At 32.9% G+C, this 19,636-nt stretch overlaps 1 protein-coding gene and 1 pseudogene across 1 annotated transcript; both read left to right on the top strand.

The window, feature by feature from the left end:
- Nucleotides 1-92: 92 nt before the first annotated feature.
- Nucleotides 93-10,069, top strand: LOC132185084 (triacylglycerol lipase OBL1-like; annotated as a pseudogene).
- A 1,923-nt stretch (nucleotides 10,070-11,992) lies between these two features.
- LOC132185083 (triacylglycerol lipase OBL1-like) lies at nucleotides 11,993-15,500 on the top strand. Its single transcript, XM_059598907.1, has 5 exons — nucleotides 11,993-12,281; nucleotides 12,432-12,625; nucleotides 12,717-12,753; nucleotides 14,528-15,141; nucleotides 15,219-15,500. Exons 1-5 carry the CDS (start codon nucleotides 11,993-11,995, stop codon nucleotides 15,498-15,500), a joined length of 1,416 nt encoding a protein of 471 aa, XP_059454890.1.
- Nucleotides 15,501-19,636: the final 4,136 nt, after the last annotated feature.

Raw genomic sequence — 19,636 nt, forward strand, 5'->3', positions numbered from 1 at the left:
TAATAATTTTAAAAAATAGAAGAAAAATATTCATTTCTCATAATTATACCCAACATCAATTAGAAATTTCGTGGCCGTGATTAATTGTAAGAATGGCAAAAGAGAATCAGAGATCATACATCACTGTACTCAAGAAGGGTTGCCCATTTTCCTTCCCCAAAAACAAAATAATAAAATAAATTATATTGCCCATAAATTTAGCAAATGGAAAACTTTCAAAAATCAATGTATCAATTCATAGTGAACATAATCTCTAGTCATTTCAGTATTCCCATTTTTGCGCCAAGCTGTGTTGGACCCTTGGTGAAAAGGAAACTTCCGAAAGGGGGAAACAAAACCTGTCAAACCAGACAGAACAGTGGCTATGACTCGGGAGTCGGGAGGATATAATTGAAGAAGAATATTGTCAAATAGGCTCACGTGTTGTTAATGCTCTTTTACTAAGCAACATAATTGAGCGTGTTTTGTGAGTTTTTTATGTTACCTACGTGATATTTGCTATAATTTTTTTTCCTATTCTATTCTATTCAATATGAAGAGAGTGAAAAGGGATGGTCATTAAAGGAGATCTTACCGCTCTTAATCCATAAAATAAAAAATAAATAATATAAAAGGGCCGGATAGAAATTTACTCTATATCGGTTTGGAAAACATATCCTTAAACTAATGTAAAATAGTGTCAATTATCCATAAACATTTAAAATACATATTAAATTATTAACCTTATTAATAGCAATTTATTAATATTGACTAAGTTTAATATGTCTTTTAAATGTTTATAAACACTTTGCACTATCTTTCATGGGTTGGAAGATATTTTCTTCAGACCGGTTTAGAAGAAATTTTTGTCCATACGAGAGTAAGTAAGAATAATTTCAAAGACAAGGTGATAAATGTCTCATTTTTACAATTAAGTGTGCCCACAAGATGGCACATCTTGAAGTATTCAAAGCAACCCATTTTTCAAAGGAAAGAAGCTGTTGAAGAGTAGGATCTCTTACCAATTCCTTTTCAAACTAAGACACTCAAAAGAAGTATAGTACATATATAAAAATAGAGATATGATATACATCATTCTCTCAATCATCTTTTTGACCATCTTTTTTTTGCAAATCTAATGGATCTACCATTTATTTGTGAACTCATGTGGGTCCTACAAAAATTCAATGGTAGATTTACTCATTTATTATAGGGAGATGGTTGAAAGATGGTTAATTAAGAGAATAATTTTTAGCATTTCTCATAAAAATATGAAATCGCTTTCCTATATTTCCAAAGTATTTCCAATTGAGACGTTGACATATATAGAAACTCATCAATCATCTTCTTCATTGCTTCTAATTAAGCCTTGGCACCTTATGAGAGTCAATTCTGTGACAATTATATGTTGCTTAAGCCAGAAAATGCAAGTTTGTATGATCTTGTTCGCTTTCTGCGCTTTCTTTTACATCAGAAACCGGCCAGTAGATTCATCCAGCGCACGAAGGAGGAAAAGGAAGATTTTAGGCGCCGATGGGTCACATTCATCTCCCTCTTTGTGCAGAAACTCCTCCTTTATTGGGGAAAGCCCATGCTTCAGATTAGGCCTGGGTATCGGTCAAAACGGTCCGGTTAAGGACCTTATCGGTTATTAACCGATAATTTTCGGTTAAACGGTTTATTAACCGATACCGAACCAATAAGAATTTTAACCGATAATTTCGGTTAAAACGGTACACGGTTAAACGGTCCGGTTAAACCGGTTAACCGATTTAACCGATAGCTTTATATTGATTTATTTTGTTGGGCCAAAAACCAAAAATGAGTTTTTTTGACTTTTGAGAGCCCAAATACTTTTTGTTGGGCTAAAATAATTTATTAAAAATAAGTTGTTTTAGGGACCAAATACTTTTTGTTGGGACCCAAATATTTGTTTTTTGGGCTAAAAATTGAAGCTTTTTTATATTGATCAACTTCAACTTTTTTTTATTTTTTTTATTTTTTTATATTATAAAATACATTTTTCCAAAGCAAATGGACTAATTAACACAATGAATGCTAATTAGATTAGCAAAACTAGTTAATGAAAAATGCTTTTACTAAAGACAAAGAAATCTCATCAAATGCCATCACTTAAAAAAAAACATCAAACCTACCCAAACCCAAATTAAAATAAAATTCATTAATGAATAATAAACAAAGTATTAACTAATTAAAGTCACTTAGCAAAAGGAAAATAAGTCATGGGCAACACCATTATAAAAAAAAAAAAAAAAAAAAAAAAAAAAAAAAAAAAAAAAAAATCCGGTTTCTTATCGGTTAACCGGTTAACCGATAAGAACCGCTTAACCGGACCGGACCGGACCGGACCGAATTCCGGTATACTTTTTTTAACCGATAAGGATATCGGCATATCGGCTACGGTTTATATCGGTTCGGTCGAAGCCGGTAGACGGCCGGTTAAACGGTAACGGTTAATTTGCCCACCCTTACTTCAGATAGGGAAAATGTTGGAGCAGTGGCTGAATCTTTTTTTCAAATATTTTAGAAGGTTTTTTATTTATTTTATGTACAGTAGCTAATAATTACTAGGAGAAATTTTACAAAATCCCATCAACTTTCACACGTTTTAAAATTATTTCTCAAAAGTTTAAAAACCCATTTATGGTATCAAACTTTCAATTTTTTTGCAATGTCCCCACTCCATTACAATTTTTCATAAAATATTGTAAAAATTTCCAAAATACTCCTTTTTTTTTTTTTTTTAATAACAAAATTGCAAAAATTCGAGCTTAAATATTTTTGTAAATTTCGTTGAATTTGAACCAACGCCTAAATCTTTGTAATTTTTTTATTTTATTTTTTATAACAAAAAAAACATGAGGGGGATTAATTGCAGTTTGAGTTGTAATACAACCACAACTTAAATCCAACTTTGGCCTAACTTCTAGACCAAATTTATTTCTTTCTCTCCTCCACAGGCAATTTTTTTAAACTTAAGAGAAAAGTTAGGCAAAAGTTGAGTTTAAATTATGCATTTATCATTTTCGTTGCAGTTTCTCCTAATTAGTATATGAGGGATGATAGGTACCCAACTTAGAAGCCCAACTTAAGTCCAACTTTTGACTTATTTTTTAAAAAAAGCTAAATAGAAAATGAAAAAAAATGTGTGAAAGAATAATATCTATTTTTGGTCCTTGCTAGCTTTATTTAGTATTTTTTTTTTAAAAAAATACAAAATGTTATTCTTCTTCATAAAAGTATCATTTTTTAAAAAAAAAAAACAAATGACATTTTTATGAAGGAAAATATCATTTTATTTTTTATTTTTAAAATACTAAAGAAAATAAAGACAGAAAATAGATATTATTCATTCACACATTTTTTTCATTTGCTATTTAGCTTCTTTCTTTCTTTTTTTTTTAAATAAAAAAATAAGGCAAAAGTTGAACTTAAGTTGGGCCTCCAAGTTGGGACTCTAGCATTTCCCTTAGTATATTGAGCAATGCATCATATAGGTTAGTTCCAAATATAAAGAAATTTCCCAAAATTGTATGCATGCATAGCCATAGTAGTAATGCTATATATAATATATGCATGTGTTATAATGCAATTGTAATTAATTAATGCATAATTAAACCATGATTGGGTTAATTTATGCAGGAAGTTTTGTGTGGCCGAATAGGCCATCAGCCACGTTCACATCTGTGGTGGGAAATCTTGATAAAAGAGTGGAATTAGACAAAAGCATTCGACCTAATAACCCAAAATATAACGCATCCCTCGCTATGATGGCCTCCAAATTGGCATATGAAAATGAAGCATTCGCTCAAACCACCATCAGAGATCTATGGAGTGTAACTATATATCATTTACTTGCCAAAACATATATAATACATGCATTTGTTTAATTTTATGATGCCCATTGCCCATCAATGATCATGATACAATTTCTTCTTCATTTTTTTTCGCAAATGAAATACTTGGGGTACCTCAATCAGCTGTGGATTACGCTTCATGAAGCGGAGGTCACTAGTTCGAATCCTCATCCCCCTTCCCTTGTGTAGACAAGTCAAAAAAAAAAAAAAAATTAGGATGACTGTTATTATTGCTAATACGACAAGTCGTTACTTATAATGAAATTTTTTTGTTGTATTCACAACGACTATAGGAAGTCATTGCTAATAGAATAGTATTAGGATGACTGGTCCCCAAAGGATAGCTCAATTGGCTGTGGACCATTCCTCATGAAGCGAAGGTCACTAGTTCGAATCTCCTTGCCCCTTTCCCTTGTGTGGACATGTCAAAAAAATAAAATATATATATATATTAGTTCGAATCCCCCTGCCCCTTTCCCTTGTGTGAACATGTCAAAAAAAATAATAATAATAAAAGTATTAGGATGACTGTTATCGTCGCTAATACGACAAGTCGTTTATAATGAAATTTTTTTGTCGTATTCACAACAACTATAAGAAGTCATTGCTAATAGAATAGTAATAGGATGATTGTTATTGTCACTAATAGGACAAGTCATTGCTTATAATGACTTTCTAGTTGTTGCTAAAACATTGGTAGCATCTCCAAAAGGTAGTTCATTCGGTTAGGATCATGCCTAATGAAATGGAGGTCATTAGTTCGAATCTCTTTCTCCCCCTCTTGCATGTGCGGACATGTAAAAACAAAACAAAACAAAACAAAACAAAACATCGGTGGCTATGGCCAAATTTTCTGTAGTGCGTTGAGATTCCAAGAAATAATTTGAGCAGGTGCCGCCGGGCCTTGGAATATTCAACTAAAGGAATAAGACTTTACATCCCACTTGCTCCTTAGCGTGTGGAATATTTGCTCAGCAACTGTACAAACGTGGGTCAGTTGAATTGATTAGTCGGGCATTTGGAAGGGTATTGCTAATGACCCATCCCGGGGAGAGTTCTTGTCCAATCTGGTCCAACTAGGACTCAGGGACGGAACATAAACTTTGATGGGAGGAGGCCAAGCATAAATGAGAAATATATTAATATAAAGAGGTTAAAATATAAATGAGAAATATATTAAGATTATAAATTAAATTAATATATAAAATTAAACTTAGTATAAATTCAGTGTTAACAAAAAAAAAAGGTCACAAAACAATTATTTCATAAAATATATTTCAATTATTTCATAAAATGGAACTCACCGATTTTTAGATCCCGAAAATCATCTATAATTGAATATGTACTAAATAGCACTACAATTTCTCTTTCAATATACAACATCAAAAAATAAGTAACAAAATTCAGGTTAATTTCCACGGCGTAATCATCATACAGAATGCATTTTGTATCAAACTCCAGTACGTTATGCATCTAAAATACTGAGAAATGCTGATTACGAGAATGCAATGCTTGGGTGCAATGTATGTATACATGCAGTTGTGGGTCGGCCAAAGCTTTTCAAAAGTCTTATTACAACAACTTCGGAGGCGGGGCCATAGAGCTTTAGTTAAAACATGCTTTTGGACGGCTTGGGAGCCTTTTGATTTATGGGCCAATTGGCCCATCTTTTATTTATTTATTTATTTTTTTAACAAGCCTTCATTCATTCAACAAAGAGATTAAACAGATAAAAGAAAAGAAAAAATCAAATACAAGCTTACTAAAAGTCTCAACCGGACAGATCTCAAAAAACAGGAATAAGATCGTTAAGGGAAATGAGTGATGCGAATACTGCTCGAGAAAACTCTTGTCGCAGCGCATACTGGTGATGGATACAAGCATTGGAAATACAAATACTCCTATGAAACATCTAAACAAGCTTCCTAAAAAGTCATGAAGATTTAGATGAAAGGTAACTTCAACAATAAATTATATAAAATTACCTTAGTAATTTTTATACTTATTTTTCATCACAAATGAAAAAGAAAGAGGGAAAAAGAAAAAGAAAAGTCAGGCCTCCGGGAGATAATAAGAGACGCGTATCAATTAAGCTTGACAATGAAAACAAAGAGAATGAAAAGGGCAAGAAATTGATGTCTTATTTCTTTCTTCCCCTTCTTAATTATCATAGAAACGTGATTATGCATTCACACAGCACAGGGCCTTCAACAAGTTGTAATTTTTTTTTTTTTTTTTTTTGACATGTCCACACAAGGGAATGGGGAGGGGAGATTCGAACTAGTGACTTTCACTTCAAAAGACATAATTCATAGCCGATTGAGCTACCCCTTAAGGACCAACAAGTTGTTATTAGGAGAATGAAAAGGGCAAGAAATCGCAAAATCGCAACATAGTTTATGAGTTTAGGTTTTATTATTATTATTATTTATATATATAATTGTTAACATGCTAAACTCAACTCAACTATCAAGGTATAATTTCTTTTTCTCCTTTCCCATATGAAAAAATAAAATAAAATAAAAAAATTTCCCCTGGTTGTAGTTAAAGACATTAACCGTTAAGGCACTAACCGCAACCTCTTGTAGACCTCTAAATTCCATTATGTTTTTCCAGCCCAGTGAGTTCTTGAATGGTATGAATTTCATGTCTTATGTCAAATCCCAATTGGCAACCTGACTTCTGCTCAAGGCAAGAAAGAGATAAGCCATGTGGGTTGAAGCATTTCTATGGACAAACAGTGTAGCCATCACCCGTAGATTGGGGCTAAATAGTAAATAAGCTGACCTAAGCCTAAAACTCATTCTGCAATACGCGCGTGCACAAATCAAACTACGCCTTTGCTGAACACAACGAAATAAAAGCTTCAAGGAGCTTCAAGCCAGCACAAAAAAAATTATTGTTATTGATGATCGTGAAAACCCATCAAAATTTTAGTTATTTTCTTGAAAATTTCACATGTCAATGTGAACATGGTGGAGTAGGGCATAACCCTCCATCTTTCCCTTCCGGTACTTATGCCCTACTCCACCATGTTCCTCGGACTTTTAGCTCCCTGTCGCCTCCCTTTGTTGCACCATCTGATCCCCATGCGCCTGTCGTGGATTATCTCACGCTCCACCCTGCCGACTCCTTCCTCTGTTGATTTTTTTTTTTTTTTTTTTTTTTCTGCTTTTCTGTACGTGCTTTTGTGGTTTGAGCTTGTTGCGGACACTTTGGCTACTGAAGATTGGTTTTTCTCTTCGTCCAATTTGTTTTGGAATTCCTTCACCAGCTTTTGCTTGGTTGTGATCAGTTCAGTTGATTGCGAATGCATGGGTTCTATGCCACTTGGTTTTTGTTTTGGCTAACGCTTTATGCAACGGACAAGGAGTTTGTTTATGATTGTATTTGAGAAATAAAGCTTTTAAGTCAAAAAATTTTTTTAAGCAAAAGCTTCATTTTTAAGCTTTTGCCAAAAATAGGTTTTTGTCATTTTTAGGCCTTCTGAACATTTAAAAACGCTTTTAACTTTTTTTTATCAAACGAATATTTTCTCATTCAAATAGATTTTTTGAGTGTTAAAAGCACTTTTTTTTTTTTTTTTACTATTTGTTTGTACTTAATTAATTTATTTACGGTAATTTTCATTTTAGGGTCTGCTGTTGGAAAGTTCACCCATTTTTCAGTATTTTAAACTCATGTAACCTTTTCCCCATTTACTGTTATATAGATATAATAAAATAAAAAACATAAATGAAGTGCACCAGACGTCCACTTGCTTAAGTGCAAAGTTGCATCGCTTGTAATACTGGGCAGTGGGCACACCGCTTTTGCCTTCTGAAAATTGCAACATGAAAGTCTTATGGTATAATTGGTAGGGATTAATTACCAGATTAGTTTGCCTTATAGGTTTAGAGGCCAAGTCGTTTAGCTTTTAATGGGTAGGGACCAAAATTTTGAATGGGTAGGACCAAAATTGAATGGGCGGGGACCAAACAAGCTAAAATTTGTAAGATAATATTATGTTATTGTTATTTACTTTATTTGGTATTTTAAGTATATTAGGTTTACCTTTTCTTATTCTACTAGGTCTGTATTATTAGCCTATATATAGGCTCCTTTTGTACATTATATAGCGTGATTCAATATACAACTTTATTCTCAATATGGTATCAAAGTCAGGTTCAATTAGTTGTGGCCCACCGTCACTCATTGTCACACGTATTAACTTGAATGTCTTCTCGCCACACGTGAGGGGGCATGTTGGAAGTCCCACATTACCTGGGTATTAAGGAAATTGTCCATTTATAAGGTTGAGGAGAAACCTCAACTCTTGAGCTAGCTTTTGGGTCGAGTTAGGCCCAAGATCCATTTCTTTGATGCTGATTGGGCAGGTGATCCAACAAATCGTCGCTCTACCACTAGTTATTGTTTCTTACTTGGCACCTCGCTTATCTCTTGGCAAAGTAAGAAACAGACTGTTGATGCTCGATCTAGCACCGAGGCAGAATATAGCTAACACTACCACGGAGCTTCTTTGGTTGCGATGGCTGTTACAGGATATGGGTGTCTTTCTTTCTTCTACTACTCCTGTATACTGTGACAACAAGAGTGCTATTCAGATTGCTCATAATGATATTTTTCATGAACGGACAAAACATATTGAGATTGATTGTCATTTTGTTCGTCATCATCTTCTTCAGAGCTCACTACAGTTTCATTCTGTCATGTTCTGTGATCAGCTTGCAGATATCTTTACAAAGTCACATCCTTCAGGGCATTTTCGTGATCTTGTGTCCAACCTCAAGTTGGTTTGTAGCACTCCACCTTGAGCTTGTGGGGGGTTGTTAGATAATATTATGTTATTGTTATTTACTTTATTTGGTATTCTAAGTTTATTAGGTTTACATTTTCTTATTCTACTAGGTCTGTATTATAAGTCTATATATAGGCCCCTTTTGTACATTATAAAGTGTGATTCAATATACAACCTTATTCTCAACAAATCAGATTAGAACCTTATGAAAAAAATTCAAACGAATTAGGAGGGGCATTGGTGGTTGGTTCTTTAATTTATTTTGTCTCGTCTGATAAGTTAATTAAGTTTTGTGCCTAATAATTTGTTTCTTCAACGTTTACAAAATCTAAAGAAAAAATCATTCTTCTTCTGTTGTTGTCTTTAGTATCCGCTTTGCTTGCAATTATACAATATTTTTATTCTTCTTATTTGGCCACGTAAAACCCAAACATTTTTAATCCAATGCTTGACAGATTACCTAGAACTAGAACAACCGTCAACTCAAGCCATGATGTTCCAAGATACAAGAGCTCAACATAAGTTGATCGTGGTTGCATTTAGGGGCACCAACCCATTCGATCCAGTAGCATTGCAGGTAGATGTTGATCTCTCGTGGTTTGAACTTAAAGGCGTAGGTAAGATTCACAGTGGCTTTTTGAAAGCTCTCGGCCTGCAAAAGAACAGGATGGCCTAAAGATATAGAACAAGGAAGTAACCAACGACAATTTGCTTACTACGCAATCAGACAAAGGCTGAGAGACATATTGCAAGAGAATAAGAGTGCGAAATTTATATTAACGGGACATAGCTTGGGTGGAGCTTTAGCGGTTCTGTTTGTGACTGTTCTAGCAATGCACGAGGAGGCATGGCTGTTGGATAGGTTGGAGGAGGTGTACACATTTGGGCAGCCAAGGGTGGGAAACAAGCACCTCGCGGATTATATGAAGGAGAAGATGGACAAGTATGATGTCAAGTATAGGAGGTATGTTTACTGCCATGACATGGTGCCTAGGATCCCTTATGATGATGAAGCTAATCTCTTTTTTGAGCACTGGGGGCATTGCGTCTACTACAATAGCTTCTATGAAGGGAAGGTCAATGCTCTCTCCCTCTCTCTCTCATTTTAGATGTGGTACAATGAGATTTACACTAGGCCTTTCGATTGGAGTCCAGGTTCTATACGAGGAGCCGAATAAGAACTACTTCTCGCTATTATGGGCCATACCAAAGTGTTTAAACGCAGCTTGGGAGCTGAACCGGAGTTTCATAATCCCATATATACTGGGTCCGTATTACAAAGAAAGTAGGTTAATGCAAATGCTTAGGGTGGTCGGATTGGTATTTCATGGATTAGCAGCACATTGCCCTCAAGATTATGTTAATTAATGCTACTCGATTGGGATCCTTAGCTCTACAACTCCAAAATGACTAAAATCCAATTCATCAAAGAGATTCTAAACTTGACTAACCTGTTATATATGGAAGTGCCATACATATTATTCGCTTATCAATGTAATAATTTTAAGGTTTTGTTACCCTTCTTCTTCTTTTTTTTTTTTTTTTTTAATTTTAATTTTAATTTTTAAAGAGTCAATGTAGCAAGTGTTGTCCTAAATAATTTTGGATGCTTCAATAAAGGCATTGTTAGGTAAGTTAATAAGTGGGCATTGCTTTAGGATTTAGTTGTCTATTTAAGCATGCATTGTAATTCAATAGAGACAAAGTACTTTGATGGAATAAAATTATGCGAAAGAAATTTTCTCATTCTTCTCTCTTCCTAGTTTGATGGAATAAAATTATGAGAAAGTTAGATCTTAACTCGATTGTTTCCCATAAAAATCGTGTGATCCACAACTATGCTACCCCTACCAATCTAACTCCATGACAACTACCATTCCAACACCATCACTGTCACCTAGCCCAATGACAGAGCCAAGAATTGATTTTAGTAGGGGCGATATTAAAATATATATATATATATATATATATATATATATATATATATATATAATTTAAAATTAAAATAAAATATTTTATAACACTATAAAAAATTTATATTTTATGAAGCCTAATGACCATCAATATTATTTATTTGATGCTTATTCTTTAAATCTTGCTTTCTTTTTGTCCAGCCAAATTCACTGCCCTCCAAAAACCCAACCTTAGAGGAGAAATTGTAAGAAATAACACTAAGAAATTAGCTGATTGGTGTGTTAGTCAACTAGTGTATTGTTACAAAACAATGAAAAGTCTAGGGACCTACAAAATTATGAGCATGTTTGATATTACATAGGAAAATAGAACTTGTCTCTCAAATTTTGCTAAAGTTCTAACACTACAAAACTTTAGCGGTTTGGTATTTTTTGTTTAGGGAAAAGTACACTTTACCCCCTCAAAGTTTGTGGTAATTTTCAATTCTACCTCAAATGTTTCAATTTTTTCAATGCACCCCCAAACTTGCAAATTTTTTTCAATTCGACTAGTGTAATCCCAAAATTCTTATACTGGCCCTAATTTTTTTTTTTTTTTTAAAAAAAAAAAATTCAGGGTGGCGACGGCCATTTGGCCATTTTTTCACCCCCCAAATTTTTTTTTTTTTAAAAAAAAAAAAAATTAGGTACCTAAAATATACCATGTACAATGTAGCAACTAAAATTGAAAGTTCAATTTAAAACTAAGTGATCCAATTTTAAGGTTTATTATTATGTGATTACCCATTTTTAATATATTTGGTATCTAAATTAGAGTCCATGGTGATGGTGAGCTTAGAACCTATTTGTGATTGCATTGGAAAATAAATTTTTTTATCTATAGAAAAAGCTTGAATATTTTGTTTTTTCTTTTTTGTTTTGTTTTTTTTTATCTTAAAAAAAAAAAAAAAAACGACCTCATTTTGAAAGTTTTCCTAAAACAAATTTTTGGGCTAAAAAACTCAAAAATTTGTTTTTATTAAACAAACATCTTATTTGTATGAAAGGACTTTTTAAATACTAAAAACACTTTAAAAATTATTATTTGATGCAATCACAAACAACCCGTAAAGAGCACCCAAATTGAAGTGTATATACCACGTACAATTGACCAGACTTAAACAACAAGATCAAATTGATTCTTTATTTGTTCACGCAAGTGACCCACCTTCCAAATAATTTGGCAACCATTATAAATAGAATTGGATTCTCTTTATTTTATTCAAAATGGAGAAGATCCTTTTCCTCAAAGTAATAGGATTCCATGTCCATTATCATAAGCATTTACCTATTCTTTTCCAATGTTTGAAACTTAAAGCCCATATTTCCAAAGTATTCCCAATTGACACGTTGAAATAGTTCATCTTCTTCATTGCCTCTAAGCCATGGCAGCTTGTAATGAGAGTAAATTCTGCGACCAGTATATGTTGCTTAAGCCAGAAGATGCAAGTTTATTTGGTCTTGTTTGGTATCTGCTTTTCTCTACATCAAATACAAGTGGCCATGGATTCATCCAGTGCAAGGAAGAGCCAAAGCTGGAAGGTTTTTGGCGCCGATGGTACATATTCATCTCCCTCTTTGCACAGAAACTCCTCCTTTACTTGGGGAACCCAATGGATAAGATAGGAAAAATGCTGGAGCTGGGGCTGAATCTTCTTTCAAATGTCTTAAAAGGTTTCTTTCTAATTAATATGCAAGCATGTATGCCAAAATTGCATGCATATATGCAGTGATACTGCTATTATAATTATGTATTGTTCTAATGAAATTGTAATTAATGATAATAAATTCATAATTAAATCATGATTTGGTTCATTTATGCAGGAAATTTTGTGTGGCCGAATAGGTCATCAGCAAAGTTCACATCTGTGGTGGGAAATCTTGATCAAAGAGTGGAATTAGACAAAAACATTAGACCTAGTGACCCAAAATATAATGCATCCCTCGCCATGATGGCCTCCAAATTGGCATACGAAAATGAAGCATTCATTCAAAAGACAGTCAGAGATCACTGGAGTGTAACTATTTTTACATGATAAAACATAAAACATTTGTTTAATTTTGCCATCTTATTTATGATTATTAATTTTCTTTTTCATTTTTGCGCAGATGGAATACTTGGGGTTCGACAACTTTTTCTGGAACGGTAAGAAGCAACCATTGTGTATTAATAATCCTTAACAATTTATGGTTGGATAGCCACATGCATGCCTAGGTTACTACAAGTACTACTGTAGAAAATAATCTGCGGCTGAGTTGGGTACTTCTATTAAAATTAGCAAACTATAAATTTGTTTTGATGTGAAACCACACCTCGATCGCCAGGAAAAATGTTTGGATTAATTGTATAGCTTTTACTACAATTTTCATACAAATTGATGAGACAATATATAATTGATCAAATAAGTAAGAATATATGGTTAACAAGTAAGAATATATAATTGATCAAACCACATCTCTTTTCGTATTCAATTAAAAAAAAAAAAAAAAGGTTAGCGACTAATTAATTAAATTGGCAAGAGTCATATTTTTGACTTAATTATTTTCTCAATTATATATAGACAGTCATATTAGTTTATAAATTGAGTTTAATAAAAACTAGGGTAAAGTCCACTTAACCCCCTCAAACTACTGCCCCATTGACAATCTATCAGCAAACTATCAATTACAATAATTTACCCCACAAACTACTAAAACATTGACAATGTACCCCCCGATGCTAACAAAATGACAAAATTACTCCTAAAAAATTTTCAATACGACAAAAATACCCTTAAAATTTTGAAAAAAAAAATTAAATTTTTGTATTTTTATTTTTAGTTTTGTAAGGGTAATTTCGTCATTTTGTTAAAATCCAGGGTACATTGTCATTTTTTTAATAGTTTGAGGAGTACATTGTCGCAATTGATAGTTTATGGAGTAAATTGTTATTAAGGTAGTAATTTGAGAGGGTTAAATAAACTTTACCCTAAAAATTATAATACTCTAACAACATTGTTGTCGTGCTGGTGGAATATTGTGGTCATGATTCACATGTTTAATTGGTGCTATTCATAACATGCACGTTACCTTTTTGGATGAGTATATGATATATATATATATATATATATATATATATATATATATATGTAGCATCACCACACGTGAAAGTATTCTTGCCTAACCTTTTTTTTTTTTTTTTCTAATATTCTTGCCTAACCTTGATATGAAAGAAATCGCCCTTCTCTCTCTCCCTCGAAGTAGGGCTGCAGTTGAATGACTCAGCTGGTGCACTTGACATGAAAAATGCATCCTAAATAATTTCTGGAAATTATTTTATATACTGTACTCAAAATTTGATAAATTATGTGATTATGTTGCTCAAAAGAAGAAGAAAAAAGGAAAGAAAAATTGAATTCATATATATATATATATATGAATTCAATTTTTCTTTCCTTTTTTCTTCTTCTTTTGAATATATATATATATATATATATATATATATATATATATAAAGAGTGGTTTATTTTCTCTAATGAACTGCTGTCTTAAAATCCTTGGCCCATGTATTCAATTTGGGTGGGTATGGCTTAAATTATATCCACACACACACACACACACACACATATATTTATATATATATATATATATGTTGTGGATATATAATTTATAAACCACTCTTTATATTGTCTCTCCATGCTAACTGGAGGACTCAATTTTGAAATTCCCCGCAGTGCTATTTGTGACAATTTTTATAAAAGTTAAAATTATACACTTTTTTTTTCTTCTTCTTTTAGTATATGCTTTGCCTGCAATTATACACTATTGTTAATAATAATAATAATTTTTTTTTTAAAAAAAAGTGTTGTTAGAAACTTAGAGATATGTCTGGAGACAAATTAGACAATCTCTAACATGTTGTAATCCACTAATGCTGATAGATTACCTAGAACAACCTTCAACTAAAGCCATGATGTTCCAAGATACAAGAGCTCAACCAAACCTGATCGTGGTTGCATTTAAGGGCACCAACCCATTCGATCCAGTAGCATTGCGGACAGATGTTGATCTCTCGTGGATTGAGATTAAGGGGGTGGGTAATGTTCATAGTGGCTTTATGAAAGCTCTGGGCCTGCAAAAGGACGACAAAGGCTGGCCTAAAGAAATACAACAAGGATCTAAACAATTTGCTTACTACGTAATCAGACAAAGGCTGAGAGACTTATTGAAAGAGAATAAGAGTGCGAAATTTATATTAACGGGACACAGCTTGGGTGGAGCATTAGCGGTTCTGTTTGTGACCGTTCTTGCAATACATGAGGAGACATGGTTGTTGGATAGGTTGGAGGGGGTGTACACATTTGGGCAGCCAAGGGTGGGAAACAAGCAACTCGGGGATTATATGAAGGAGAAGATGGACAAGTATGATGTCAAGTATTTGAGGTATGTTTACTGCAATGACATGATGCCTAGGATCCCTTATGATGATGAAGCTAATCTCTTTTTTGAGCACTGGGGGCCTTGCGTCTACTACAATAGCTTCTATGAAGGAGAGGTCAATTCTCTCTCTCTCTCTCTCTCTCTCTCTCTCTTATTTTAGATTAACACTAGGTCTCCTGATTTGGAGTCCAGGTTCGATCGGTGGAGCCCAATAAAAACTACTTCTCATTAAAATGGTCAATACCGAAGTCTTTAAACGCAACGTGGGAACTGGTCCGGAGTTTGATAATCCCATATGCAAGGGGTCGAGAGTACAAGGAAAGTTGGTTGATGACAATCATTAGGCTGGTTGGATTGGTGATTCCCGGAGTAGCAGCACATTGTCCTCAAGATTATGTTAACGCTACCCGAATGGGATCCTTACCTCTAGATCTCCTAAACCCAATTCATCAAAGAGATATTAAAATTGACTGACCCGTGGCTAGATTTAAAACTTCCACACATATTATACGCTTATCAATCTGGCAAATTCATGCAGAACGATAAGAGTTGAATAATTGGATTTGTAATTAATTTTATTTAAGTTTTATCGTAAATTACTTTAGGTAATTCAATAATGGGCATTGTTCTTCCTAAATTAATAGATAATATTTAGTACGTTTTACTCGCAAGTGCACAAGATCAAACGATAGTATAGTGTAGCAAGTACGAGATCGATTCCACGAGGATTGTTGATTTTATTTAGAATTGATTAAAAGTATCAAGTTGTCACTAAATTGATATTATGAAAAAGAAATAAAAAGATATAAAGATAAAGTAAAGGCAGGGCTTTGATATCCACCACTAATTATACTCAAATAATATAACAATATACCAATGATTCAATCATATTATGAATACCTAATGTTTGACAACCTAAGGGTATGGGTGTATACTCCTTAAGCTATTGATTTTCCTAAGCAACGAGTTAAGCATGGGCGTATACTCTAACTCTTTTCTTTCTCAAAGGATTTAGCATGGGTGTATACTAAGTTGTTCTTTAAGAAAGCATAAATCTATGAAAATCGACAAACACATTAGGCCCAGGGCATGGGTGTCTACTCCCGATTCCCCATGTTGATTAACCCAAGAACCTGGTGTGAATTTCTTTTGTTACTCTTATTAAATCCAGAACTCGGTCATCCAAATTGATTTAATTAACTAGTTCATACCACATGCATATAATGGTCAATCACATACATATGAGGAATTTAAGAAAACATGCATTAATTAAGTTAAGCATCACAATATGATTATCACAAAGGCACCAATATTGAAATATTAAATAAACATAATTAGGGCTTTAATTTAACTCTCCTTAAGAGTTAGTTACACATAATTAAAATAAAACTAAAAAGAAAAGGGAAAGAAAGAATCGAAAACCGCTCCTAGAAGTAGCCTTCAATTCCTCTTCCCAAAGTTATCTCCTTGAAATTGTGTATTGAATTATGAGGTTTAGATGTCTATTTTATAGGGCTTAGGAGATTCCTAGAAGCCTTAATAATCCTAGGAAATTCGGAGATTTAAGCCCTAGTCTAATTAGGATAAAAAAAACTTAAGTGCAAATTGAAATAGAATTCGTCCAGAATTGCATTCCTATCTTGCGGGGTGATTTTGGAATAGCGGCAGTCCGAATTAGGAATTTTGCAATGAGTTATATCATTTTGAGTTAGCTTTCTAATACTACTTAAATCACCTCAATCGGATATTTGAGCTGAAAGTTATGGTCAAAATACCGAGACGTGTGCAGAATCCAAATTTGAATCCAATCCAATTTTGACTCCAATTTGAGAAATTCTGATTTAATCATTTCCTTTATTTGACTAAACTTAACCACATCATATTATGATTGGTTAAGCTTAATCATATCTTCTAGGTCTTCCCAATTTTTTCTTTAAGCTTGAAACTTTTCCAAAAACGCTTTTTTTTCTTCCAAAAACCTATAGAACAATGAAAATACAAAAATAAAAGTAAAATGGCACAATCTAACAATACTAAGGAATTAACACATATAAGTTATGAATATTTTGACACTTAACAGGCATATATATTGCTATGTTATGTAAGTTAATAAATGAGTATTGCCCTAAGATTTAGTTGTCTATTTAAGCATGCATTGTGCTGTAATAGAGATGGAATTTGATGGGATAAAATGATGAGAAAGTTATCTTCTCACTTATCTTTCTCTTCTCCCCTCCTCTCTCTTTTTTACCTCTTGATCTTCGAATTCTGTCTAGCTTTTCTATTTCTAGCTTCTTTCTCTTCTCTTTGGTTTTTAGCCAAATTTTGCTGTGTAATTTATATGATTGTCTTGCATCAAATTGGTGTCACATCCTAACTCAATTGTTGCTCTCCAAAGATTAAAAACTCTCAATTAAGAGTATTAAATTTTTAATCGTTTTGACACTACCGCTAATAACTGATAATTGTTAAGTAACCGTATAACCGCTAATAAACGTTTTAGTGTTTAATACTATTTAAAATTGGCCATAAATAGTCCAAAAGCTATTTAAAATAAGTTCTTAAAAGAGGCCAAACATAGGCCAAAACCACCAAAATTTGCCCAAAAGATTCATACCTAAAAAGCGATTATGCAGTACATTTGTGATTTTCAATAACCACTAATCAGTAGTTATTTCAAAGGAAAATGCTATGTGTTCTTTTAATGTTCTCCTGATGTCCTCCCAACTGTGATGTGACTTTTAAAATCACCGTTAAATTTGAGATTATCATTATTGACTTAATCTATTGGTGATTTTAAAAGTCACATCACAGTTGGGAAGACACTAAAAGAACACATAGCATTTTCCTATTTCAAAACTGTCTAATGCAGTTGCGGTTGTTAGTGGTGAAAATGTGGTCGGATAATAACCGTTTGCATCCGCTATCCACACTTATCCGCAATCTACTATCTGCATATATGGATGCAGATGTGGATAGCGAAAACTTATATCCGCAAATACGGATGTGGATAGCAGTTTTAGGGTATGCAGATGCGGATATTATCTGCATCCGCATTCCTTTATATATATATATATAAAATATTTTTTAATTTATATATTTTGCCAGATTTGTGTTTCTTATATTTGCTAAATTTGTAATGTTATTAGTTTTCACTTTTAGAAAACTCTTTTAATTTGTTCTAATTAATTGTCTTATATGTTCTTCCTTTATTATTATTATTTTTAATGTTTTTTCTTGTTACCAACTATAGATTTATTAGAAGCTAAATATTAAATAATGTATGTGATGAAAATTTATTGGCAAAATGATTAAAAAGTGTGATATGAATATTAATAGTGTTGAACTATTAATTATGTCTTCTTCTCTTTTTTTTTGTTTTTTTTTTTTTTTTGGTATTTACTAGAAGCAATAATTAGTGAATTATAATTTCAAGGTCTAAAATGCTCATCACCTCAAATGCGGATAGCAGATAATATTCGAATTTATTATCCGTATTACAGCGCGGATGAGGATAATAATCGCATGATGCGGATGCAAATATCAAAAACCATTATCCGCATTTTACGGATGTGGATGCGGATGAGGATAATATCCGCATCCGCATTCGCATTTTCATCCCTAGCGGTTGCAGTTAGTGGCGAAGCTAGGATTTTGGTTCAAAGGGGTCAAGATTAAAAAATAAAAATGAACAAAAATTTATTTTAATATTTTTGAGGTATTGCCACACTGTGCCATGAAGTGTGCTATGTGTTTGTATGGATCACCGAAATAAAATAAAAAATAATTAATTTTTGTTTAAAACATATAAATGTAAATTATAATTTATTTTTGCTTTTTATATTCATAAACAATTAATCTTTACTGACCAATTAAAATATAAAAGTGTGCATAGACATTTTGTTATTTAATAATAAATTAGTATAAAAAATTGATTACATACCTCTCAGAAAAAATAATAAAACACTTTATTTGAATTGTTTAATGGCTTGAAAAAGAGAAATTTGGCTGATTGAATTTGCAAATCACAAATTTAAAATCGCCAAATCGCAACATAGTTTATGAGTTTAGGTTTTATATATATAATTGTTAACATACTAAACTCAACTCAACTATCAAGGTATAATTTCTTTTTCTCCTTTCCCATATTAACAACACTGTTGCATGTCGTGCTGGCGGTGGATTATTGTGGTCATGATTCGCACGTTTAATTGGTGCTATTCATAACAAGCACGTTACCTTTTTGGATGAGTATATGATATGTAGCATCACCACACGTGAAAGTATTCTTACCTAATTAACCTTGATATGAAAGAAATCACCCTTCTCTCTCTCCCTCGGCTCGAAGTAGGGCTGCGAGTTGAATGAGTCAACTGGTAATGCACTTGACCTGAAAAATGCATCCTAAATAATTTCTTGAAATTATTTTGTATACTGTACTCAAAATTTGATAAATTATGTGATTATGTTGCTTAAAAGAAAGATTGGTAACTCCCGGAGTAGCAGCACATTGTCCTCAAGATTATGTTAACGCTACCCGAATGGGATCCTTACCTCTAGATCTCCTAAACCCAATTCATCAAAGAGATATTAAAATTGACTGACCCGTG

Source organism: Corylus avellana, chromosome 7 (assembly GCF_965113065.1).
Source record: "Corylus avellana chromosome 7, dhCorAvel1.hap1.2, whole genome shotgun sequence".
NCBI lineage: Eukaryota > Viridiplantae > Streptophyta > Magnoliopsida > Fagales > Betulaceae > Corylus > Corylus avellana.